Below are 25,878 nucleotides of genomic sequence, written 5' to 3'. Positions count from 1 at the left end.
ACCGGGGCACGAACCCGTGTCCCCTGCATCAGCAGGCAGACTCTCAACCACTGCACCACCAGGGAAGCCCTGGCAGGTGGATTTTTAACCACTGAGCCAACCAGGGAAGCCCCTTGAGGATTGTTTTGTGACTCCTTTTAAGCTCAAGATACATGGTAACAGCTAGCATTGATTGAGCCTTACTGCGTACCAATCAACAACCCGAGGAGGTAAAATACATTAATATTTTACCCATTCTATAGTTAGGGAAACAAGACCCCAGAGAGGTTAGGTAACCCACCCGGAGTCACACAGCTGGCAAAGGCGTAACTGAGATTCATTCCCAGAGAGGCCCGAACCCAAAGCCCACGCTGAACTAGCTCAGATACCATCTGACACGGACCTGTGTCTTTTGGTCCTTGCTGGCCACCCTAACCTCGTGCAACCCCCCCCCCCCGCCCTTTTTCACTCCAACACCATTTGCCTTCTCACCTCAAGCATCTCATTGAGATGGCACCAGCTCTTTCTTCCTCCTACCTGGGAACCGCCTTCCTCCACTCTTAACTCCTAGGCACACTTCAGTGGACAGCTAAAGCAGCACTTTCTCCCATATCCAGTTTCCCCTATTACATCTTGTATTTGTCACCATTAATGAACCAAGAGTGATACATTATTAACCAGTCTGTACTTTATTCAGAGTTCCTTGTTTTTCCCTAATGTCCTTCTCCTGTTCGAGGATCCCGCGTCACATTTAGTTATGTCTCCTTAGGTTCCTCTGAGCTTTGAGCTTCTCACACTTCCCAGTTTTTGATGACTTAGACAGTTTTGAGGATTGGTCTACTTCCTCAATTGGGATTTGTCTTTCTTGTGGTTAAAGAGGGGTGACGGGTTTTAGGAAGACCATACAGTGCCATTTTCATCACTCCTTATCAAGGGTCCATAGTATCATCCTGACTTATCACTGATGTTGACCTTGGTCATCTGGCTCTAGGCAACGTTCATCAGGTTTCTACAGCTCTTTTCCTCCCCTTTCCATACCTTAACAAGACACATATTAGTGGAGGTATAGGTCTGGGCAGCCTGGGAGCACAATGGCCACCCTCCTGGCCTGGAACCCCACACCAGCACCTCATTGTCCCCATCCGCCTTCCTGAGGACAGGCATGTAGAGTGATAACCCACGCATAACGTTACAAATCTTTAGGCTAAAGTTTGAATAGACAAATCCAGAGAATCCTACAAAGGAATCCTTGCTGTTTGTTCAAAGAGCGGCTCCTAGCATGAAAGTTAGACTGAGGCTCCTCCCACAACCCAGGCACAAGTCAGCCCCTAGGGTGCTAGTCAGCACTGCAGTAACCACAGGGAAGTTTTGATGGGACAAAGCTGAGCACATGGGCAATTTTCCCAGCCTGCACTGACTGCTAAGACAGCACCAGCGTCATCAGACTATGGAAATATGTTTACAGCTAAAAGTAACGGTCCTGGGCTTGCACTACCCCCATTTCAAATGCTCAGTAGACACATGAGGCCAGTGGCTGCCCCTGCAAACAGCACAGATGTAGGACAGTTCCACCAGCTGGCCCCACGTGACAGGTGGACAACTGGACTCGCCTGGATCACGTGAAGTCTCACGGACCTCTGCCTCAGTCCTGGACATTTGGAGGTGATACTGAACGCTGTGTATTGGAGCGTAAACAATGGCCTTGCTCACCGGCACAGGGAGTCCATTCTAGCCTGAGCGGATGGAGAAAGACCATGGACACGCATGCACGATCACCACCATATCAAATTTATTATTCCAATGGCACTAATACAGCTGGAGGTGCTCATGGTGACACTGCACAGGATTTCCTGCCTTCTAGCTTCTGTCCAAAGAGAACATCTACCCGCCTGTTCCTTCCCCCTTTCCGGAGGAAAATCCACTGCAGGCCATTTACCCAAATAAACCTCTTAATGCGTTTATTTTTAACTTTTTTTGGACATGTGAATTTCCCTCTTAACAAAAAAGCTTTGGGTGTCCCATCTCCTCCCCCATCCCTACCGGCCAGATAAGTCCCTGCCGTGAGGGCACTTCTGTTGCGTCTGAAATCTAGAAATAAATATCGAAAGAAACGGCATCAAGTGTTCATGTTGAGCGATGGCACGGAGTGGGCCCCAGAAACTTGTCAGGCAGAGCGTTACTGGGTCTGGACAGCCTCAAGGTGTCGTGGAGAATGTGGGGCTGTTGCTGTGGTCACCTGTCCCTGGGTGCAGGGGCTGCGCCCGAGTCCCACCAGGCAGCGGGCTGCGGGGAGGCTGCCTACAACTTGTCCAGGAAGTTGTCCAGGGCCGGGATGCCTTCCTTCAGGCCTTTGCGCTTGCGCGTCTCTGCCACCACCTGGCTGGGGCGGCTGGTGCTGTCGAAGGGGTCACCGGGCAGGATCTGCCAGTGGTCGAACACACACTGGGGAAAGGCCTGGCCGCCCGTGTTGGACCTCAGGTCAGCGGTGAAGCCTGTAGGAGGCACAGAAACGGCGCTCACCGGGCAGCCCAGGCAGCCTCACGGCTCCCTGGCGGAGGCCAGGAGGGGAAGGTGGGAACACAGGCCCACACCACACCAGAAGATCACTGACTCTGGACTACCTGGCTCATGTCAGATGTCAGGCCCATTATCCTATCCCTCACCCAAAGGCTCCCTCAAAGGCTACTGATTAATAAGTGGGGCAAGGCTGGCCTTTCCTGGGCCTCTGGTCTCCACCTGCTCCTTCTCAGGATGAACCAGGGGCTCCAGCACAGCTTCTCTGCAGGCTTTGCTCTTAGATTTACAGGCCCAAGGACCTTCCCCCTAATTCAACAGTCCAGAGGCCCAAATGAGAAACAGGCACCTCCTCCTCCACAACTGCGATGCAGAAAGCAACAGCTCCCATCAGACCCACCCTGTGCCATGCACAACAAGAAAGAACTGGGCCCCTGGGACTTCCCTTGGTGGCGCAGTGGTTAAGACTCTGCGCTCCCAATGCAGCGGGCCCAGGTTCAATCCCTGGTCAGGGAACTAGAGAGCCCACATGAATGCCACAACTACGAGTTCGCATGCCACAACTAAGGAGCCCGTGAGCTACAACTAAGGAGCAAGCCTACCGCAACTAAGATGCAGCACGACCAAATAAATAATAAAAAAAAAAAGAAAAGAAATGCGTCCCGTCCTAGACCAGATGGGCTGAATGTCTGCTGGGCTCCACCCCAAAGGCAGCAGGCATCTGAGGACCACACCAGACTGGCACTTACCAAAGGACTCATTGACAGGCAGGTAGGCCTTCACAACAAACATGGGGGTGCCGGCCACCTGGGTCTCCTCAAAGACGTGGCCCCGCTTCCTGTTCAGCACACCGTAGATACCACCAACCACTTGTTCTGGACACTGTCAGGCAAAGAAGGGCTATTAGCAGCTGTTGGGCAGGGTGGGACCGGGAGCAGCAGCTGGGGGGGCCAGGCCTCCCCACCTGGATCTCCACAAGGTAGATGGGCTCCATGAGCCGGGGCTGGGCAGTCAGCACGCTGGCGTACAGGCAGCGCCGGGCCGTGGGGATGATCTGGCCGCCACCGCGGTGAATGGCGTCCGCGTGCAGTGTCACATCGTGGACGTCGAAGCGCACGCCCCGCATGTTCTCCTCACACAGCGCCCCCTATGGAGGAAGGGGAACACCATCAAGAAACCGCCTCTATTGCAGCTCCTGAGAACAGGTCAGCCAGAACTGTCTGTGCCAGCTCCTCTAGGTCTCACCGACAGGGACCATCTCAGCCTCCCTAGGGTCCCCTTCCCAGGAGGCAGGACCACAGCCCCACCCTGCCAACAGGGAAACAAGGACAGGAGGACGCCCCAGTGACAAACCCACCAGAGCTGTGCCTGAGCAGCCCCTCACCTCCTTGGTGGCCCACTGGAAGCCGGCCACCACACTGTCCTTGATCTCGTTGAGGTACTGCACACCCTTGGTGATGTCAGTGAGGATGTTGGGGCCGGTGCCATCAGGGCCAAAGCACCAGATCTTGCGGGCCTCGGCCACGTCCCACTCATACTTCTCAGCTAGGTAGCGGGCCCGCTGCTTGAGCTCCTGGCGGGAAGACACCTCGCCCTTGTCGATGTCCTCGGCCAGGCCGTCGGGGAAGGGCCGTGCCTTCATGTACAGCCTGTTGTGCTTATTGGGGGACTTGGACAGGCAGAGCACGTTAGACTCCTCACTGACGGTCTCTCGGTACGAGACAACTGGGTCGGATTTCTGCAAAAGGAGCATGCAGGTCAGGTCAGGTCTGCCACAGGAACCAGACACCTGAGAGGCATCTTAACAGACGGTCTTCCTAATAACGAGGCCCACTTAACAGTGGCAGTGGCACAGAAATCAGAGCGAGTTTGATCTGGCGGCACAGAGCCAAGCACGTCTTCTGTGTAAACATGAGGTGTGCAGGTACTCCCTTGTAGAAGGAAGCCCGCTGCCAAGAGGGCTGGTGAAACAGTGAAACTCCACATATGCGGTATTAACTGGGAAAAAAAATCTCAGAAGATACAAGTGCTAGGCCTAACCCCACACCCCAGCATATTAGTTTTCTAATATGGAGAATAATGGGGAAAAGCTGTCACCGCACCTGAAAAAAGAACATCTCATTCCTATAAGTAGAGAAACAAAAAGACAGAAGCTTAACAAAGAGAACCACACGTAAAGAAACCCAAATCCACGTCTGAGAACAGACACAGATCTGCGCTCAGTTCTGTGGGGAAAAAAAAGGAGAATGGAAACCAGAACGCACCAGCTGGGCATGGGGCCGGCTACATAAGCCTCAGTGTCTGCACTTCCCAAGAGCTTTTTAAAAAATTTGTTAAGAAGCAGACCGCTCACACTCCAGCCTTGCCAACGCATCTAAGCTGGTGTCACGACAGCACGTATCAGCTGGCAGTAACGGATGGAAGGACAGAGAATTGAGTGGCCCAGTCAATGGGCCCCTCAGAGCCCAGCCTGGACCCAGGGCCCTGCCTTGCCCTCCGTCCTGAGGACAGCGGGCCTCCAGCCACCAGAGCAGCGCCAGGCCTCACCTTGATAGGAATGCAGGCGTGGTCCTCCTCCAGGTCCTTGAGGCAGATCTCCAGATGCAGCTCCCCAGCACCGGCAATAATGTGCTCCCCGGACTCCTCAATGATGCACTGAAAAGGGCCACGTGTCAGCCTGAGCACAGACCCCGGGACAAATGCGGGAAACCCAAGGGATTCTAGGGACAGGTAGAAAGCAGGCTCCAAGTTTTCCTCCAGATGGAAAAGGCAGACTCCCAAAATGGGGTTTTGGGGGGAAGACAGCAGGATCCTCTTTACTCGTTTTCAACATTAATCTTCTGTAAGGACCCTCCGTGCACAACCAGCCTGTAAAGACCCAAGCAGCCTACGAAAGAAATCGGGTTCCTGGGTGGAAAACCACCATTTAAATTAAGGGCAGCACCTCTACCAGGGCAGGTGTACCCAGCACAGCTGGTTTTCTCAACACGGGATCTCTACTTGTGTGAGAAGCCAGCGGAATCTTTCGGCTCAGCCACACGGCATAAGCCAACAAACCACCACTGCCGCAGGTGTCCGCCTCCAGCCGGGGCCCACCCACCTGCACCATGGGGTCCGACTTGGCCAGCCGCTTCAGGCCTTCCACCAGCTTGGGCAGGTCGGCCGGGTTCTTGGCCTCCACAGCCACCCTGACGACAGGGCTCACGCTGAACTTCATCACCCGCATGTTGTGGGCATGCTCGAAGGTGGTGATGGTGCCTGTCTTCACCAGGAACTGGTCCACGCCCACCAGGCCCACGATGTTGCCACAAGGCACGTCCTCGATGGGCTCGACGTAGCGGCCCATCATCAGGATTGTCCTGGGGGAGACACAAAAGGCCACAATGCATCGGCACTGGGGTGGCAGATCCCCAAATGACCAAAGACAAGCCTCCTTTGTCTTGGAGCCTGCGGCTGTCTTCCTGTCTGAAGGGGCAGTGCCACCCCACCCTGGGCCAAGCTCTGAATTTATCTTGCGACCCAGGTCTCAATGACAGTTTTGGCTCCTGCACACCAGGACAGAGCCACCTGCTCACTAACACGTGCGCTGTGCAGGACTCTGCACCCTGACCCAGGCCAGACATGCGTGCCACAGGGAAACCGGCGGCACTCGCAGGTCGCAATACAGTCAGGGCCCCGAGGAACTAGCAGGAATGGAGGCTCTTCCCACTACCCACACCTGGACTGGGTGGCCACCCGCCACATGACATCTCTAGGGTCAGAGCCTAGACCTGGGTATTTTAAATGTATGCTGCCACCATAATTTCAGCCTAACTGCTTCCCAACTCCGGGCTGTGTCTCACTGTGAATCCCTAGTGGGGAGAAGGAGACACTATTTCCTGGTGGGCCTCCCCTGGCCAAGTCTACATTCAGATAACCCTCACCCTTCCCCCTTCACTGGCTTGAGGGACGAAAGGGAGGCTGCTGGGCACCCTCTGCCTCACGGAGCACCTCACCTCTGGATTGGCTTCAGGTATAGGTCTTCCTTCTTCCCAGGCGTGTAGTTGGGCCCCATGATCCTGACCTTCAGGCCGGTGGACACCAGCCCTGAGAAGACCCGGCCGAACGCATAGAACCGACCTTTGTCAGAGGTCGGCACCATTTTGGAAATGTACATCATAAGAGGGCCTTTGGGGTCACAGCTTTTAATGCCTGAGGAGAGAGAAAGGAACCCCCCACAGGGGAAACTGACTCCCTGGCAGCTCAGCTTTCCAGAATTCTGCAGCTCTGCCCAGCGTTCTAACCCCAGGATGCAGGCACACCCCACGTACCCATGGCGGCCTCGTCGTCTGGGGGCCCCTCGTACAGGAGCTCACAGCGGTACTTCTGGGCCGTCACAGGGGAGGGCAGGTGGATGGTAATCATCTGCAGCAGGGCATCCCCGGCAGGTAGCCAGCGGCGCATCACTGCCTAAAGTAGGGGATGTGAAAGAGGGACAAAAAAAATGACTTGAGAAAGAATCTAGAAGAACAGTGTAAAACAGCTGATGTCTCCTACCCATCCCTGCTGGTGACAGAGCTCCTGCTGGTGATACTTCTAATATAAGCCTGGGCCCAGCATGGAGCCCTGACTGAGACCCTTACAGCCAGCTGTCTGATTACCTGAGAAAATGGCACTCAAGCTGGGATGGGGATTCACAGGATGGCCGCTCCACTCACCTTCAGAAGTGGTTTGCCTTCTTTGTCTTTATCTTCACTGTCCAACTTGATATCCAGTTTTTCAATTAGTTTTGCCGTCTCCTCTTTCTTGAAATTCATGATTGCATCAAACACCTGACACCCAAGAGACATGGCAAAGTGGGTTTGGGAACATACTGGAAGCCTGAAGCTACCTGCTTCCTGCTCTGGAGCTTTAAAGGCCATCTTCACTTACCGCCAAAGGCCTGACCCAATTAAGCAAATCACGGGGACACTTCTCGACAGATTGTTAGAAGAAAAAAAAACCCTTCCTATTTTCAGATATTGAGCATACACTCACTAAACTCACAGGCTTGCAAACCCTAGACCCTCCTACCTCATCTCACCTGCTGCCCAGTCAGGGAGGCTGATGGTCCCCCTGATGATGAAGCCCAGGGGGCAGGGAGACTTCCCTGTCAGGGTGGAACCCTGAGGGCGTTCTGACCTCATGCTGCCTCATCCTTGTCCCAGGAGCTGCCTCTGCAGCCTGGCCCTGCCTTGCCCCACGGCATCTTGCTACTGGCTGCAGCAGGTTGGGTACCAGATTCTCAGGGAACCCAAGGACAGCCCTAGGGACGCCTACCTATATCAAGCACACGCCAGCTCACCTTAAAGATGGGGTCCAGGATGAGCTGGCAGAATGTCCGCGGCAGCTTCTTGCCATCTGGGCTGTTGGCTGACTTGCTGAATTTGCCGTTGGCTGGATCAAAGTACCTGTCAGACAAGACTCAACCCAAGTTAGGGGAATCTGGGGGGATGCAGGTGTGAAGGACCCCACGGACACTTGGGCTGTGTCTCCAGCACTCACCGGTCTCCCCATAGCTTCTTCATCATGTCCTCCACCTTCTTGGCCCGCTCGGCAGGCCCCAGCTGACCCTCACCCTTGGCAGCAAACTTGGCCACGTACATCTCTGCAAACTGCTTCAGAGTGAAGGCCCAGCCGTGGAGACCAGACCCGAAGCCAACAGTACCGAGGACAGGGTCAATCTGAGAGAGCAGGAGAAAGCTGTGAGTTGGGACAGTTGGACACAAACCACATCAATGAAGCCCCCAAGCACCCCGGCCCTCAGACACTGGATTTCTTCAACAGTCGTCAGGTCAAAGTGAAGAAATTTTAGTCATCATGTACAGGGTGCCCAGCTCTGCCCCCATCACGACAGGGTGTGCGACGATGCCACAGGCACTGCCCCATGCCCCTCTGTTAGCAGGCTGAGCTGCTACCCCACAGCCTCCACCGAAGTACAGCCTTCTTGCCATTCCAAGGTTCCTGGCAACCTCACCTTCCAACCTCCCAAGAATCCCCAGGAGGCCATGGCTTCACAACAGTGGTTTCCCAAGGGCAGCCCTGAAGGAGAAAACCACAACCCTTCCAATCTGCATGAGGAATGCTGCCCACCCGGTGGGAGAAGCAGGAGGGGGTACTAGGAACACAGCAGGAGACGGCGATCTGCCAAGGGACCCCGACTTCAGCAGTCAGGCAATCTTACCATGATGTTGCCCATGGGGCCGCTCTCGCCCTCCCCGTAGGTGGAAATGATGACGTTGACATTCTCCACGATGCGCTGGAAGGTCTGGTAGAGCTCCTCGGGCTCCAGCTGCAGCTCAAGCAGGGCCCGGTCCATCTTGTTCATCATCAGCACAGGCTTGATGCGCTCGGCAATGGCCTGGCGCAGCACCGTCTCTGTCTGCACGCACACGCCTGTGGACCAGCAGGGGATGAGGCGTCTCCGTCGGCCAAAGAGGGGACAGCCCCAGGTTCCCCGCCATCTGTGGGGAAGCCTGCTGCTTACCCGACACGCAGTCCACCACCACCAAGGCACCATCGGTGACACGGAGGGCGGCTGTCACCTCTGAGGAGAAGTCCACGTGCCCAGGGGAGTCAATGAGGTTGATGAGGAAGCCAGAGCCATCCTTGCTCTGCTTGATGAAGTTCAAGTCATTCTCTGAGAGCTCGTAGAAGAGGGAAATGGCCCTGAGAGATTGCGACAGGTTACCCGGATGGAGGCACACCTCAGCCTGGCTCCTAACCTGTTCCCACTAGCCCTGTGGTCCATCAGGTTCCTGCCCACGGGAGTCAGGGTGGATGCTCTTGATCCTGAAGTGAGGCTGTAATCCAGTAAAAAGCCAGACAGATGCTGCAACCTGTCTCCTCCCCCTGCATTACTCATCCCTAGAGATGAACTGCAGACTTCCCACACAAGAGCTATCCTATCCAGGGACATTTATCTCTGCAGCACCCTCTGCAGGGAACCACCACCTCCCTGGTACAGGTGCAATGGTACCAGAGTCCACCTGGTTCCTCTCAGGCTCAACACACCTGATTTCAAAGAGCTGCTACACAATCAGGCAAGATCCAGAAACCCCAAAGACTACCTTTCACCCTTCCCTCCCCAGCTGAAACGAGTCTCAGAGCCAATGACCAAGGAGATTTTACCAGATGAAAAACAACTGTTGTTACAGCCTCTTTTTTTTCTTTTTTCTTGCGGGGGAGGGGGGTTTTCTCACCCTCTTAACATCTGGGGCCAGAAAACTCACAGGGAGCCACCATAGGTAAGGCAAGACCTTTACCAGCATCCTTGGATGCCAGCAGCACCCACCCAGACTTCTCCAGACAATGCCAAGAGCCCCTCGGCCCCCCTCCTCTCCAAATCCCCTTAATACCACCCATCACTGTGCCTCTCCCACAGGAGACAAAGGTTCCCATCTCACTAGCTGAAGCCCCATTGTCTCTCACAGTCCAAAAACCCAGCCCCAATGTGCTCATCTCCCCAGAAACGTGTCAGGAAAGGGTTGGCTACTGTCTGTCCTCCCTACCCACCGCCCAAGGACTCAGAGTAAGCACCTCCCCCCTCCCTGTCCAGAGGGTGCCAAGGCTTTGCTCACGTCGACTTGATGGTGATGCAACGCTCCTGCTCGTCCTTCCGGGTGTCAGTGAAGCGGGTCTCCCCAGCCCGGGCGGAGGCTATGATACCCGCCTTGCACACCAGGGAATCCGTCAGAGTGGACTTGCCATGGTCCACGTGGGCGATGACGGACATGTTTCGGATGTTGGCCTTCTTGTCCATGATGGCCCGGATCTGGTCTACTGTGAAGTTCACCTGGGCGGGGGGGGGAGCGGGGGGACGACTCAGGATGGCCCGGCACTCCAGGAATGAGGCTTGGCACTGAGACCTTGATCAATAGAGACTGCTAGGCCATGGCCAGAGGGAGCTGGTCCTGGCGCTGCAACTCCCACCCAGATCCCCCTTTCTCTGTTGACACCCCTTTAAAAGTGCAATTCACCCCGTCCCTGAAAAGCCAGACGCTGGTTGTCACAACCCAGAATGAGTACTGGGGAGTAAGTCTCAAAGAATGACAGCAGATTTCCTTTATAGTATATTGACGTTATCTAGGTTCCAGCTGAAGTTCCCCCCACTGTGTTGCCACTGGTTATACCCCCAGCCTTCCCCCAACCAAAGGGCCTCTTTAAAATCCAAGGTCACCTCTCGCTGTGCAGGGTGGGGGTCAATCAGGTAGGGCCACGCACCCTGCCCCTGATTCTTAAATATGCCACCCCCGGTCGGATGGGAGGCTTGCGCAGCCCTAACAGGCACGAGCCTCCACCTCGTAGTTCTGGAATCAGGTGTTCACAACTGGGAGGTACAGGGAGGACCAAGGTTACACAACGTCAGAAGACGAGACGCTTCTAAAGGTCTTACTCTTCTCTCCTTTTGCCATTTCCTTGCCTCCCCCGGCTCCCGACAGAAAATCGGACTCAAACTCCCAGCCCACGGGTTACATAAGGCGGCTCCCCTCTCTCCCCGCTCGCACCGCGGCGCCCGCCATTACAGCGTCTGCCACATCATCATACCCCCCGCCCCGCCTCTGCCCCAGCTCCAGCCGGGCCCGGGGTCCTGGAGGCGGCGGCGCCCCCGGAAGCGGAGCTCGGCTAGCAGTGCATCGCGCAGACATGGCGGCAGCCGCTTCCCCAGCCCCGAGCCCGCCGGCCCCGCCGCCGCCGCCATGTCTCCTCTCAGTCAGGAAGGCCACAGTTCTCCAGGCCTGGTAGGGCCGGCCCTACGGAGGCCCCGCCGCCGATTCAGGCCGCCCGTTGAACAGCGCTGCTCACCATGGTGGCGGATGGCGGTGGATTCTCCCAGGCAGATCCGAGTGTGACTAGCCGCGCCGAGGATGGCGGCGACGACGGCGGAAGAGAACGCTGACGTCAACACCCGAGCTTTTATAGGCCGACGCCGGTTGGGCGGGTCATCTGACCCCGCTTCTGGGGCGGGGCGAAGCGACGCCCCGCGCAGGCGCATGGACGGCCTCCCACAGGGTAACCCTTGTGCGTCGGCGCCGCTGCTCTAATATAGAGGGTCTGCGTTCCACACTTGGATTTTCCCTGGGGCGTGGTCCGCCCGGTGCAGGGTGCACGCCTCCCGGATGCAATCCTTAGGTGCAAAAAGCGAAGAGCCGTTTTAGCTGAGAATATTAACCATATCATAGCAACTACATCAGTCTGCAAACTGCCAAGCACTCCTATTAAAAGCAGATTACAATATTAATAGGGTCTGTAGATTGCACCAAGGTTAATTTCCTCGGTTTGATGTTAGGTAAGATGACAGTACAGGGGTAAGAGTACTAAGGACCTCTCAGCACCATTTTTGCAACTACCTGTCTATTTACAAGAAAAAAAAAGCTTTTTTAAAGGCAGGTATTAATCACTCATTTATTCCACAAAGACAGATCGAGCGTCTACTATACCAGGCACTGCTATAGGTGTTGGGATATAGCAGTGAACAAAACACCTTATTAGCTCCACCACTTTAAGTGTTCTTACAGTAGATACTCGTATTTTTCTATTCTTCAGTTTCCTTATCTGCACAATGGGGTCATCAGTACGACCTCACAGGGGGAGAGTAAAATTCACTAAGTATATGTACAGGGATTAGCGCCGTGCCTGACACAGTTCTCAATACACGTCAGCTATTTTTAATTAGCTATCATTACTATTAATAAAACACATTTCAGGTACTGGTTTGCCCTGTCGCAAGCACGGGGCTAAGCGCTTTTCTACATGCGCAATCTCATTTTCTACTTCATTTTCTCTCCAGGGGGAGGCGCAGGAAGACTATTTTGCATTTGTGTCCTAATATGACCCTAAAAAACAGCTGTATTTCAGATCTCTGGCTCAAGAGAACGAATTGGCATTCAATTCAGTATTTTTATTCTTGGTAAAGAGCCCAGCTCAATGCCTGGTACACAGTAGGCGCTCATAAGTATTTCTTGCACCAATTAATGATATTCTCATTAGCGTAAATAAACCCCTTTCAGTAAATCTTCCCCTAAATTCACTGTCAAAAAGAGGGGGACTGCAGTGCTTTCCCTGCGCTGGGAGAAGAGGAGATGTGCGTCTGTAAAAAGCCATGCAAGTTCGGATCTGGACTCTAAGCCTATGCACTCCTCTCTCCGCAAAGGCTTTGCGCGTTTTGCTTTGTAAAGCGCTATCACAGCCCTGATTTCGTTTAATCGAAGACTGCCGTCACTATCCCGCGTTTAACCCAGGGAGAAACTGAGGCAGGAAGGAGCTGCTCCAGAAATATCTACCGAACGACCGAGGATCGGAGCCGCAGAGTGGCAGGCAGCAGACGTCAATGCCCGAGCTCAATCCCGTATCTTAACACCTGCGCCTGTGTTCCTGACACGTTATGTTAATTTTACATGGCAAGCGCATGCGCCGTTGGGGGGACGCGATTTCAGCAGATGGGTATCCAGTTTCCCATTCTTAATAAATGATTTATCTTAATTTTTTTTTTTTTTTTGCGGTACGCGGGCCTCTCACTGTTGTGGCCTCTCCCGTTGCGGAGCACAGGCTCCGGACGCGCAGGCTCAGCGGCCATGGCTCACGGGCCCAGCCGCTCCGCGGCATGTGGGATCTTCCCGGACCGGGGCACGACCCCGCGTCCCCTGCATCGGCAGGCGGACTCTCAACCACTGCGCCACCAGGGAAGCCCCTATCTTAATTTTTTTTAAATGTTTAAGTGCACTCAGCACTAACTGTGTGCTGGGCTCCGTCTTAGGCACTTCACAGCACTTCCTTGCAAATTGGAACATTTCAGAGATTAAAAGCAAAAGTTTTCTCGTTAAGAGGGTTGAATTTGCTCCCAAGTGAATAGATTGCTTATTGAGAAATTTTAACTTAATGTAAATTAAGAGGCCGGGGAGAGTTTAAGGGGAATGGGGAAATTTAAGACATTCCCTCCCCTCTGTAACCCTCCATGCAGAGGTGTTCCACCCCCAGCTGCAGAGATGGGGCCAGATGTTGGCAGGGGACAACTCCCCACCGCCATCCCCAGACCCAGAAGCCTGGGGAGGAGCAGGGCTTCAGCACAGCAAAAGCAGACAGCCAGGCTCAGGGTCTGCAGTAATAAATACAGCTGAGGGTAAAGGGCGGGGAAGAAGCACGAAGAAAAGCAACCGCTGCAGGAAAGCTCTGCTGCGCGTGCGCTCGCTGCGGCGCGGGGCGGACACGGAGGTACCGGCAGCGGCTCCTGCTGACCAGAGGCCGCCACTGCACGCCCCTTGCATCTGCCTTTTGATGCTGTTGAGCGTGTATTGGATACCCATCATTACCCTTTAAATCAATTAATTCACGGGACTTCCCCGGTGGCCCAGTGGGTTGGACTCCGTGCTCCCAATGCAGGGGAGCCGGGTTCGACCCCTGGTCACGGAGCTGGATCCCGCATGCACGCCACAACTAAGAGTCCACATGCTGCAACTAAAGATCCTGCATGCTGCAATGACGATCCCATGGGCCGCAACTAAGACCCAGTGCAGCCTAAATATCAAAATATAATAATAATAAACCAATTAATTCACGTAATCCTCCCCACACCCTGGGCTTTGTGTGGGCTCATTTATGCAGGAGCAAATTGAGGCTCAGAGAAGTTAAGTGATTTCCCCAAGGTCACACAGCTAATAAGGGCAGAACCAAGTGACTTAAAAAGGCATGGTTTAGTGGTCCACCCATACGCTGGAATATTACTCAGCCTTAAAAAGGAAGGAAATTCTTCTCTCTTTTTTTTGGCACTTTTATTATTATTTTTTGAATTTTATTGTATTTATTTTTTTATACAACAGGTTCTTATTAGTTATCCATTTTATACATATTAGTGTATACATGTCAACCCCAATCTCCCAATTCATCCCACCCCCACCCCCACCCCCACCACTTTCCCCCGTTGGTGTCCATATGTTCGTTCTCTACATCTGTGTCTCTATTTCTGCCCTGCAAACCAGTTCATCTGTACCATTTTTCTAGGTTCCACATATATGCGTTAATATACGGTATTTGTTTTTCTCTTTCTGACTTAGTTCACTCTGTATGACAGTCTCTAGATCCATCCACGTCTCTACAAATAACCTAATTTCGTTCCAAAAAGGAAGGAAATTCTGACACAGGCTACAACATGGATAAAATGGTATGCTCAGTGAAATAAGCTGGACACAGAAGCACAAATATTGGGGAATTCCCTTGCGGTCCAGTGGTTAGGACTCTGTGCTTTCACCACTGAGGGCCCAGGTTTCATCCTTGGTCAGGGAACTAAGATCCCACAAGCTGCATGGTGTAGCCAAAAAAAAAAAGGACAAATATTGTATAATTCTACCTATATAAGGTCCCTACAGGAGTCAAAAGGGACAGAAAGTAAAGTGGTGGAGGCCAGGGTCAGGGGGAGGGGGAGTCAGTGTTTCATGGGGACAAAGTTTCCGTTTGGAAAAATGGAAAAGTCCTGGAGACAGATGGTGGGGATGGCTGCACAACAATGTGAGTGTACTTAATACACTAAACTGTACACTCAAAAATGATTTAAAAGGTCAATTTTATGTTATGTATATTTTACCACAATTTAAAAGAAAAAAATGCACGGTTTAGTCAGGGAGCAACTCTGCTCCACTACTACTTCCTAGATGGAGTCCAGATTTGGTTGATCTGAAACCAAAAATCATGAGTTTAGATTCTGCCCTCGCTGCCTGTGTGAACTTGGGCAAGTTACATTACCTCTCTGAGCCTCAGGATCCTTCATGTAAAATGTTGAATAATAACAGAACCTATTCTATTATGGGACTCTTGCGAGACTTAAAGAAGTTAATATAAAGTACCTAGCACAGTGCCTGGCATACATTAAGCCCCGTTGAAGAGTTTGCTCCTGTTATGGGCTAAATTGTGCCCCTCCCTCAAACATATATATTAAAGTCTTAACCCCAGTACCTCAGAATGTAACTTTATTTAGAGACAGAGTTTTTATGTTTGTTTGGGGGGTTTTTTTGGCAGTACGCAGGCCTCTCACTGCTGTAGCCTCTCCCGTTGCAGAGCACAGGATCCGGACGCGCAGGCTCAGCGGCCATGGCTCACAGGCCCCACCACTCCTCAGCATGTGAAATCTTTCCGCACCGGGGCACGAACCCGCGTTCCCTGCATCGGCAGGCGCACTCTCATCCACTGCGCCACCAGGGAAGCCCTAGAGACAGGGTTTGAAAGCAGCAATTAAGTTAAAGTGAGGTCTTTAGGGTGGGCCCCAATTTAATATGACAGCAGTCATATTAGTGAGATTGGGAAAAGACAGGCCCAGAGGGGAGACCACACAGGGACACAGGAAGAAGGCAGCCATCTGCAGGCCAAGGAGAGAGGCCTCAGCAGAAATCAAGCCTGCCGACACCTGGATCTGGGGCTTCTGACCTCCAGAACTGTGAGACAATAAATTTGATGTTTATTTACCCATTCTGTGGCATTTTGTTGTGGCCTCCCCAGCAAATTAAAACAGCCCCCATTGTGAGATAGAAACACCAGATTTTATATATTGCAACCATTCCTTCTAGGAGCATTTATTAGCACTTACTACCTGCTGCATTGAGGAGAGCGAGGTACTCTCCTCGGGCACAAAATTTAAGGGGGGGAGCTCCAAAAAACTCAGTCCTGATGGTTTTTGTTTTTTTTTTTTGACTGCACCACGAGGTATGTGGGGTCTTAGTTCCCCAACCAGGATAGAACGTGTGCTCCCTGTAGTGGAAGTGCAGAGTCTTAACCACTGGACTGACAGGGAAGTCCCCGATGATTATATTTTAGTATCACTTTTTAAACTTCAAATAAATGCAAAAAAAGTCCATGATGAGCAAAGCATCCAAATTTTAAAGAAAGATAGGACCAGGGACTTCCCTGGTGGCACAGTGGTTAAGAATCCGCCTGCCAATACAGGGGACACGGGTTCGAGCCCTGGTCTGGGAAGATATCACATGCCATGGAGCAACTAAACCTGTGCGCCTAGAGCCCATGCACCGCAACAAGAGAAGCCACCGCAATGAGAAGCCCACGCACCACGTTCGCGGCAACTAGAGAAAGCCCACGCAGCTACAAGGACCCCAAAAATAATTAATAATTATTAAAATAATTAATTAATTAATTAAAATAATTAATTTTAAAAAAGAAAGATAGGACCAGTATTATTGATTTCTCCTTTTCTCTCAGGGTCCAGGATAACTGCACACAGCTCAGGGTTAGGTAGTCCCACTACATGCTCTAGGGATGTTCTGTAGCATGGAATGTTCTGGAATAGCCTTAGGAAGGGGTGTACTGCTTCTCTGGATGGTTGAACAGCTGAGTTTAGGGAGGTCTGGTGGGGCTGCATGGTGGGAATGGGTGGGCCAGTGTTGGTTCCTAAGATCACTGAACTGTGCAGAGGTCTCACGGAGGAGACGGATTTGCTGGCCCTTTCAGAAGGTTCTCACTGTTCAGATCCAGTTTACAGAGGCTAAAACTGAGACTCTTAGAGGGTAAGTGAAGGTGGATCTGTTCCCGACTCCGCCTCCTGTGAGGGCTCCCAGCAGGTCCACAGGGACTCACTGAGAGCCCTAGGCAAACTGTTTTGCATTTCTTTGCAAATCTGCCCCTGGAACCTCAGGCTGAGGGACTTTCCACCCGCCCCGCCCTTCCCCGCCTGCAAACACACCCATCAGTTTTGCAGTCCAGCTCAACCTTTTTGCTTGGAATTCCTCACATCCCTCCAGTCTCGGCACTCATTCGTCTAGCAAATGTTTTCCTGGGAGCCTGTCAGAGGAAAAAAAGAATCCCTGCCCTCGAGGAGCTGACCCTCTGGTGAAGGAAATAGTCAATCAAATATCTGCACAAATGGAAGCTTTCAAATTGTGCCAGGAAGGAGAAAGAGAAGAGGCAAAGGAGAGGATAGACTAGGGAGGGCTACGATCTAGCCTGGGGGATCCCAGAGGGCTGCCTGGAGGAGGTGATTCCTTAACTGTTACCTGAAAGATGACCAAAGTGGAGATGGCATTCCAGAGAGAGGGAGCAGCAGATACAAAGACCCTGAGGTGGGAGGCACAGTGAAGAAACAGTGTGACTCTGAGTGTAAAAAGAGCAGAAGGGGTACTTCCCTGATGGTCCAGTGGTTAAGAGTCTGTGCTTCCACTACAGGGGGTGCGGGTTAGATCCCTGATCAGGGAACTAAGATCTGGCTTGCCGTGCAGCACCATCAGAAAAAAAAAAAAAAAAAAAGCAGAGCGGGCAGCTTTAGATGGACCAGTCAAGGCATGACTTTGAGACAAATGTTGGCTCATTTTTTCTAAAAGGGCCAAGTAGAAAACATTTTGGCTTTTCCGGCCACACGGTTTCGATCACAGCTACACAACTCTGCACGTAAGCAGCCAGAGATGACACATACTCAAATGGCCATGGCTGTGCTCCAATAAAACTTTATTTATGGGCTCTAAAATTTGAATTTCATACAATTTTCACATGACATGAACTATGATTCTTCTTTTGATTCCCCTCTGGGACTTCCCTGGTGGTGCAGTGGTTAAGAATCCGCCTGCCAATGCAGGGGACAGGGGTTCGATCCCTGCTCCGGGAAGATCCCACATGCCGCGGAGCAACTAAGCCTGTGCGCCGCAACTACTGAGCCTGCACTCTAGAGCCTGCGTGCCACAACTACTGAGCCCGTGTGCCACAACTACTGAAGCCCGCACGCCTAGAGCCTGTGCTCCACAGCAAGAGAAGCCACCGCAATGAGAAGCCCGCACACCGCAACAGAGTAACCCCTGCTTGCCGCAACTAGAGAAAGCCTGCGCGCAGCAATGAAGACCCAACGCAGCCAAAAAAATAAATAAATAACAAATAAATAATTTTTTTGAAAATGTAAAAACCATTCTTAGCTCACTGGGGCACACAAACAGGCAGTAGAGGGGGATACGGCCCCTGGGCCTTAGTTTCAGACCACCCCACCACCCTGTCCAGCTCTAGGAGAAGGGTGGCCCTATAATTTATCATCTAAATAAGAACACTTTACATTTGCAAAGTTGCGATTGAATTTTTTATATATACATATATATATATATACATATGTATATATGTATGTATTCTTTTTCAGATTCTTTTCCACTACAGGTTATTATAAGATATTGCATATAATTCCCTGTGCTCTACAATAGGTCCTTATTGTTCATCTCTTTCGTATATAGTACTGTGTAACTGTTAATCTCAAACTCCTAATTTATCCCTCCCCTCCCCCTTTCCCCTTTGGTAACCATAAATTTGTTTTCTCAGTCTGAAGCTGTGATTGAAGTTTAACCAAAATACAGAAACGGCATAAATCAAACGTATAAAATCTGATGCCTTTCACAAAGTAAACACATGCCAGTAGCCAATATGAAAATCAAGATACAGAACAACCAGCCCTCAGAAACCCCAGAAATCCCCTGTGTCTCTTCCAGTCACTACCCAAAGATACCCAGCATCCTGTCTTCCAACAACACAAACTGGGGAGGGGGGGGCTATTTTTGAATTTCATACACCTTGAATCATGCAGCATGGCCTTTTCTTGTTTTTAACTCTTATTCCTTATTTTTTTGGCTGTGTTGGGTCTTAGTTGCGGCATGCGGGATCTTTCATTGCAGCATGTGGGCTTCTCTCTAGCTGTGGTGTGTGGGCTCAGTAGTTACCGCACACGGGGCTTAGTTGCTCTGCGGCATGTGGGATCTTAGTTCCCTGACCAGGGATTGAACCCGTGCCCCCTGCATTGCAAGATGGATTCTTAACCACTGGACCACCAGGGAAGTCACAGCAGCATGGTCTCTTTTCAATCCAGCTTCTTGCAGTCAACATTCATACGAAGGTTTACCCATGTTGGGGATGACTGAACTTCACCTGTTCTCACTGCTCCATTCTCTTTCTGAGACCCTGGCACAATTTACTTATCCGTTTCACTGTTGGTGCGCATTTGGGTTGTTTCCAGCTTGGGTCTGTTATGACTAATGCGGCTATGGAACATTCTAGCACGTGTCCTGGCAGCATTTCTGTTGGGTACATACATAGGAGTGGGAATGCTGAGTCATACACTGTGCCTGATTCCAGCTTGAGTGGATGTAGGCATTCACCAAACTGCAAATCAGGACGGGTTTGAAAGCAAAAGGGACACTAATTGATTTACACCAGAATGATGGTTGTAAACCAGGCTTATCCCAGGCCCCTGGGATGTGTGGTCCCCCAGGGTATAGGGGAGCATATGAGTGAAGAACCCCAATGAGCAGAACTCTGATACCTCCTGTGCCTGATGTAAGCCTCATTTGTAAAATGGAACGGGTAATCCTCACCCTCCAGCACAGGGTCACACCCAGGAGTGATTTTGTCCTCAGGGTACGCTGGGCCATGTCTGGGGACCTTGGTAATTATCACAGCTTGGGGGGGGGGGCTCCTGGCATCAAGTGGGTGGGGGCCAGGGAGGCTGCTCCATACCACACAGTGCCCAGGACGGCCCCCCAGACAATGATCTGGCCACAATGTCCACAATGCCAAGGTTGAGAAAAACCCTATATGTGATTATTTACAACATGGTCTAAATTTTTCGAGTGCAGATAGTATTCATTCATCCAACACATACTTAGCACCTCCTGTCTTCCCGACATTGAGTGAGGTTCTGGGGACACAGAACAAGCATCCCTGTCCTGGGGGGCTTATAGTTTAGTGAGAGATGGCAGGGAGGACAGTAAATAAGTATGTGATATGTCAGATGGTGAGAAGTGCCATGGAGAGAAGTGAAATAGCATTAGGGAACGCTGTACTGGGGGCGGATGGTAGCAAACACTTTACATGCATAAGGAGATATCAGAGCAGAGCCCTGAAGAAGATCAGGGAGGGGGCAATTGTGGGTGTCTGGGGGAAGGGCATTCCAGGTGGGAGAAACAGCTTGTGCAAAGGCCCTGGGGCAGCACCATGCTTGGCATATTGAAGGAACAGCTAGGAGTTGACTGAAGCAGAGTGAGTGAAGGGGAGAGAGAGAGGAGAGAGGTGAAGATGGGGGGTAGGCAGGGCCTTGTGGTTCACAGGGAAGATTTGGGCTTTTACCCTGAGGGAAGTAGGATCCCAGAAAGGCTGGAGGGCTGTGGGCAGAGGAGGGGCAGGACCTGACTCAGGTACTTGGGGGCGCCCTCTAGTGGCTTCTGTGGGGAGGACAGACCACGGTGGGGGAGGGGCTGCAGGGGGGAGGCATGGCCTTGGGGATTGTGCTGCTCCAGGAGAAAGATGGTGGGGGCGGGCTTCCCTGGTGGCGCAGTGGTTGAGAATCTGCCTGCCAATGCAGGGGACACGGGTTCGAGCCCTGGTCTGGGAAGACCCCCCACATGCAGCAGAGCAACTGGGCCCAAGAGCCACAACTACTGAGCCTGCGATGAAGAGTGGCCCCCGCTCGCACAGAAAGGAAGACCAACACAGCCAAAAAAAAAATATATATATATACATAAATAAAAAAAGATGGTGGGGGTGGGAGGGAGGGAGGGAGACGCAAGAGGGAAGAGATATGGGAACATGTGTATATGTATAACTAATTCACTTTGTTATAAAAAGAAACTAACACACCATTGTAAAGCAATTATACCCCAATAAAGATGTTAAAATAAATAAAATAAAAAAAAGATGGTGGGGGCTGAGGAATGGAAAAATAAAATGTGGTCCATTCACACAGTGGGATATTATTAAGCCATAAAAAGGAGTGAAGCACTGACACACGCTACAATGTGGATGACCCGAGAGAAGCCAGACACAAAGAGCCACGTAGTGTGTGATTCTATTTATATGAAATGTCCAGAACAGGCCAATCCACAGAGACAGAAAGTGGGTTAGTGGTTGTCAGGGCCTAGGGGACAGGGGGGTGACTGCTAATGGGGACGGGGTTTCTTTTTGGGGTGATAGAAATGCTTTACAATTAGAGCACAGTGATATTAAAACTCATTAAATTCTACATTTAAAACAAACCCGGTGGACTTCCCTGGTGGCGCAGTAGTTAAGAATCCGCCTGCCAATGCAGGGGACACGTGTTCGAGCCCTGGTCCAGGAAGATCCCACATGCTGCAGAGCAACTAAGCCTGTGCACCATAACTACTGAGCCTGTGCGCCACAACTACTGAAGCCCATGCCCCTAGAGCCCGTGCTCGGCAACAAGAGAAACCACCGCAATGAGAAGTCTGCGTACCGCAAAGAAGAGTAGCCCTCACTCGCCACAGCTAGAGAAAGCCCGGGCAGCAATGAAGACCTAACGCAACCAAAAAATAAATAAATAAATTTATGAAATAAATAAATAAAATTTGTTTATTAAAATAAATAAAATAAAACAAACCTGTTGACTCTGTCCATTTCACCCCATCCACCCTGGCCCCCACCCTGGTCCAGGACCCCATCATCAGTTGCCTGGGTGACTGCACCAGCCTCCTCCCTGGCCTCCTGCCTCTGTTATGATTCCCCACCAGCCATTTTCCACAGCTGCCAAGGGGATCTTTGTAAATACAAATCATATCTTACCCTGGGTTAATTAATTTTAATTTGGTTAATTTTAATTTTTTTTTTTTTGGCCGTGCTGCATGGCATGCGGGATCTTAGTTCCCCAACCACGGATTTAACCTGTGCCCCCTGCGGTGGAAGCATGGAGCCTTAACCACTGGACCACCAGGGAAGTCCCACTGGTTAATTTTATGTGTCTGCTTGGTTGAGCCATGGTGCCCAGATATTTGGTCAAACATTATTCTGGCTGTTTCTGTGAGGTGTTTTCAGATGAGATTGATATTTTAAATCAGTGGACTATTAAGTAAAGCAGATTCCCCTCCCTAATGTGGGTAGGCCTTATCCAATCAGTTGAAGGCCTGACTAGCACAAAAAGACTGATCTTACTAAGCAGGAATTCTGCCAGGAGACAGCCTTCAGACTTGAGCTGTGACTTCAGCTCTTCCCTGGGTCTGAATATTCAAGGGCAATTTCAATGTACTTGTTTCCCTAGTTGACACTGGCAAGTCACATAACCACTCAAGACCTCAGTTTTCTCATCTATAAATTAGACCTAATAATGGTACCTATTTCATGGGGTTGGTGTGAGGATGAAATGGTAGCACATGTTAAGTGCTTAAAACAAGGCTTGGGACTCCTCTGGCAGTCCAGTGGTTAAGACCCATGCTTCCAATGCAAGGGATCGAACCCTGGTCGGGGAACGCGGCCAAGAAAACACAACAACAACAACAAAAAACACGAGGCTTGACAGCAAGTATTAACTGGTATTGTTACCATCAGCAGATTACAGTGATTTCTGTGGAAAGTGGAATTGGTGGGTCAAAGGTTAATTGACCTCCTTTTTCTGAAAGGCAGTCAACCCAGCCATTTTCCACACTGGCTCTTTTAAATATTCTCAGCTTCTCTTCCTCCTCATATTTTGAAAAATAAAATACTAATCACCTTGTAGAAAGGCCTCAGGTAAAGCAATCAAAAATATCAATTTGGGAGGGAAGGCGGAAGATGGCGGAAGAGTAAGACGCGGATATCACCTTCCTCCCCACAGATACACCAGAAATACATCTACACGTGGAACAACTCCTACAGAACACCTACTGAAGGCTGGCAGAAGACCTCAGACCTCCCAAAAGGCAAGAAACTCCCCACGTACCTGGGTAGGGCAAAAGAAAAATATCAATTTGGGGGCTTCCCTGGTGGCTCAGTGGTTGAGAGTCTGCCTGCCGATGCAGGGGACATGGGTTCGTGCTCCGGTCCGGGAAGATCCCACATGCCGCAGAGCAGCTAGGCCCGTGAGCCATGGCCGCTGAGCCTGCGCGTCCGGAGCCTGTGCTCCGCCACGGGAGAGGCCACAACAGTGAGAGGCCCGTGTACAGCAAAAAAAAAAAAAAAAAGCAGGTTGGAAGGAAAGAGGAAAGGGAGGGAGGAAGGAAGGAAGGGCCAAATCTAGCCTGACAACTGTTTCTGTACAGCCTTTGAGCTAAAAATGTTTCTTTTTCTCTTTTCACTGTTTGAAGCAAAGAATAATATTTCATAATATGTAAAAATTATATAAAACTCAAATTCAATGTTTAGAAATGAAGTTTTACTGGCACACAGCCATGCCCATTGAGTTAAGTCGTTGCTACAGATGCTGTAGCCCACAAAGCTGAAAATATTTATTATCTGGACCTTCACAGAAAATGTTTTCCCATCTCTAATTCAAAACAGTGTCTAGGGCTTCCCTGGTGGTGCAGTGGTTGAGAGTCCGCCTGCCGATGCGGGGGACACAGGTTCGTGCCCCGGTCTGGGAAGATCCCACATGCCGCGGAGCGGCTGGGCCCGTGAGCCATGGCCGCTGAGCCTGCGCGTCCGGAGCCTGTGTTCTGCAACAGGAGAGGCCACAGCAGAAGAGGCCCGCGTACCACAAAATAAATAAATAAAAAAAACCAAAAAAACAAAAAAAACAGTATCTAGCATGTAGTAAGTGTTTGATATTTGGAGAAATTATTACTGAATATCTGATGGAAGAATCTGATGCAGTTTACCACTTGACTCTGCTCTTTGGAGAGGGTCAGGCCTGGATTAAGATTCTGGCTCTGGGGGACTTCCCTGGTGGTCCAGGGGTAAAGAATCTGCCTTACAATGCAGGGGACACGGGTTTGATACCTGGTTAAGGAACTAAGATCCCACATGCCCCGGGGCAACTAAGCCGGTACGCCTCAACTAGAGCCCAAGTCCTGCAATCTACAGAGCCCACGCACCCTGGAGCCTGCGCACCGCAACTAGAGAAGAGAAAACCCTCACGCCACAACGAAGAGCCTGTGTGCCACAACGAAAGATCCTGCATGCCTCAACAAAAGATCCCCCATGCGGCATCTAAGACCCGATGCAGCCAAAAATAAATAAATTAATTAATTAATTAAATCTTAAAAAAATAAAAAGATTCTGGCTCTGCCTATGTCTGGGCAGGTTGCTTCCCATGTCTGAGCCTGGGTTTCATCATCAAAAAACAGGGGTCAACAAGAATGCTGATCACACGGAAAGAGCTTGATCTGGTAGTTCTGTGAGAGCTCAGCAGCCTTAGCTACTGAATATCATGACTCCCTAATGAGTCCATAACCCTGGCCTCAACGATAAACAACTTACAGTCCATTTTGTTTCATCCACATTTCCCCATGCCCTCCTCATTCTTTTTTTCTTTCTTTTTTTTTTTTTTTTTCCTGGCCAGGCCACACAGCCTGTGGCTTGTGGGGTCTTAGTTCCCCGACCCGGACCCTCAGCAGTGAAAGCAGAGTCCTAACTACTGGACTGCCAGGGAATTCCCTCCTCATTAGTTTAAAGCAAATCCTATATCATTTCTTCTGTACATATGCCCTCATGTATTCTTTATTTTTTACTTTTTTTATTTTTATTTTTTTTTGCGGTATGCGGGCCTCTCACTGTTGTGGCCTCTCCCGCTGCGGAGCACAGGCTCCGGACGCGCAGGCTCAGCGGCCATGGCTCACGGGCCCAGCCGCTCCGCGGCATGTGGGATCTTCCCGGACCGGGGCACGAACCCGCGTCCCCTGCATCGGCAGGCGGACGCTCAACCACTGCGCCACCAGGGAAGCCCTGCCCTCATGTATTCTTCACAAAGACTTTTTATTTTTTTCTCTTGTATTTTATTTATTTATTTAATTTTGTACTGAAGTATAGTTGATTTACAGTGTTGTGTTAATTTCTGGTGTACAGCAAAGTGACACAGTTACACATATATACATACGTATATTCTTTTTCAGATTCTTTTCCATTATGGTTTATTACAGGATATTGAATATAGTTCCCTGTGTTATACAGCAGGACCTTGTTCTGTATCTATTTTACATATGGTAGTGTGTATCCGTTCATCCCAAACTCCTAATTTATCCTCTCCACCCTCCCAACCAGTGCCTTTCCCCTTTGGTAACCATAAATTTGTTTTCTATGTCTGTGAATCTATTTGTTTTGCAAATAAGTTCATTTGTATCATATTTTAGATTCCACATATAAGTGATATCATAGGTATTTCCCTTTCTCTTTGAGACTTACTTCACTTAGTGTGATAACCTCTAGATCCATCCATGTTGCTGCAAATGGCATTATTTCATTCTTTTTTTATAGCTGAGTAATACTCCATTGTATGTATAAACCACATCTTCTTTATCCATTCATCTGACAAATGCTCTTTCCATAACATAGCCGTAGCACCATTATCACACCTTCAGCTGTTCCAACCGTGATGGTTGCAAGAATCTATAAGTGATCAAAGTTCATAAAACTATACATCACCACCACCACCAGCAACGAAAACATGCATGTAAAAACCGGTGAAATCGGGCTTCCCTGGTGGCGCAGTGG

At 50.8% G+C, this 25,878-nt stretch overlaps 1 protein-coding gene and 1 non-coding gene across 2 annotated transcripts; both read right to left on the bottom strand.

Annotated features, from left to right (window-relative positions):
• Window positions 1-1,746: 1,746 nt before the first annotated feature.
• On the bottom strand, window positions 1,747-11,468 carry EEF2 (eukaryotic translation elongation factor 2). Its single transcript, XM_060145590.1, has 15 exons — window positions 11,317-11,468; window positions 10,092-10,306; window positions 8,999-9,180; window positions 8,696-8,907; window positions 8,017-8,195; window positions 7,817-7,922; window positions 7,191-7,304; window positions 6,804-6,942; window positions 6,489-6,684; window positions 5,594-5,852; window positions 5,041-5,148; window positions 3,878-4,231; window positions 3,458-3,640; window positions 3,243-3,375; window positions 1,747-2,471 (listed from the first exon to the last, which is right to left on the bottom strand). The coding sequence occupies exons 1-15, from the start codon at window positions 11,317-11,319 to the stop codon at window positions 2,278-2,280; spliced, it is 2,577 nt and encodes an 858-aa protein (XP_060001573.1). The 5' UTR covers window positions 11,320-11,468; the 3' UTR covers window positions 1,747-2,277.
• LOC132518943 (small nucleolar RNA SNORD37) lies at window positions 8,273-8,337 on the bottom strand. Its single transcript, XR_009540056.1, has one exon. It is a non-coding gene; the product is annotated as a small nucleolar RNA SNORD37 (small nucleolar RNA).
• Window positions 11,469-25,878: the final 14,410 nt, after the last annotated feature.

Source organism: Lagenorhynchus albirostris, chromosome 3 (genome assembly GCF_949774975.1).
Source record: "Lagenorhynchus albirostris chromosome 3, mLagAlb1.1, whole genome shotgun sequence".
Classification (NCBI taxonomy): Eukaryota; Metazoa; Chordata; class Mammalia; order Artiodactyla; family Delphinidae; genus Lagenorhynchus; species Lagenorhynchus albirostris.
This window is presented reverse-complemented; position numbering and strand designations above follow the sequence as displayed.

Coding starts and splice junctions, on each gene's coding strand:
- EEF2 (XM_060145590.1), bottom strand. Junction 9,181..10,091: donor TGCATCACCATCAAGTCGAC/GTGAGCAAAGCC, acceptor GCAATCTCTCAG/GGCCATTTCCCTCTTCTACG. Junction 2,472..3,242: donor GCCTGTCAATGAGTCCTTTG/GTAAGTGCCAGT, acceptor TGCCTCCTACAG/GCTTCACCGCTGACCTGAGG.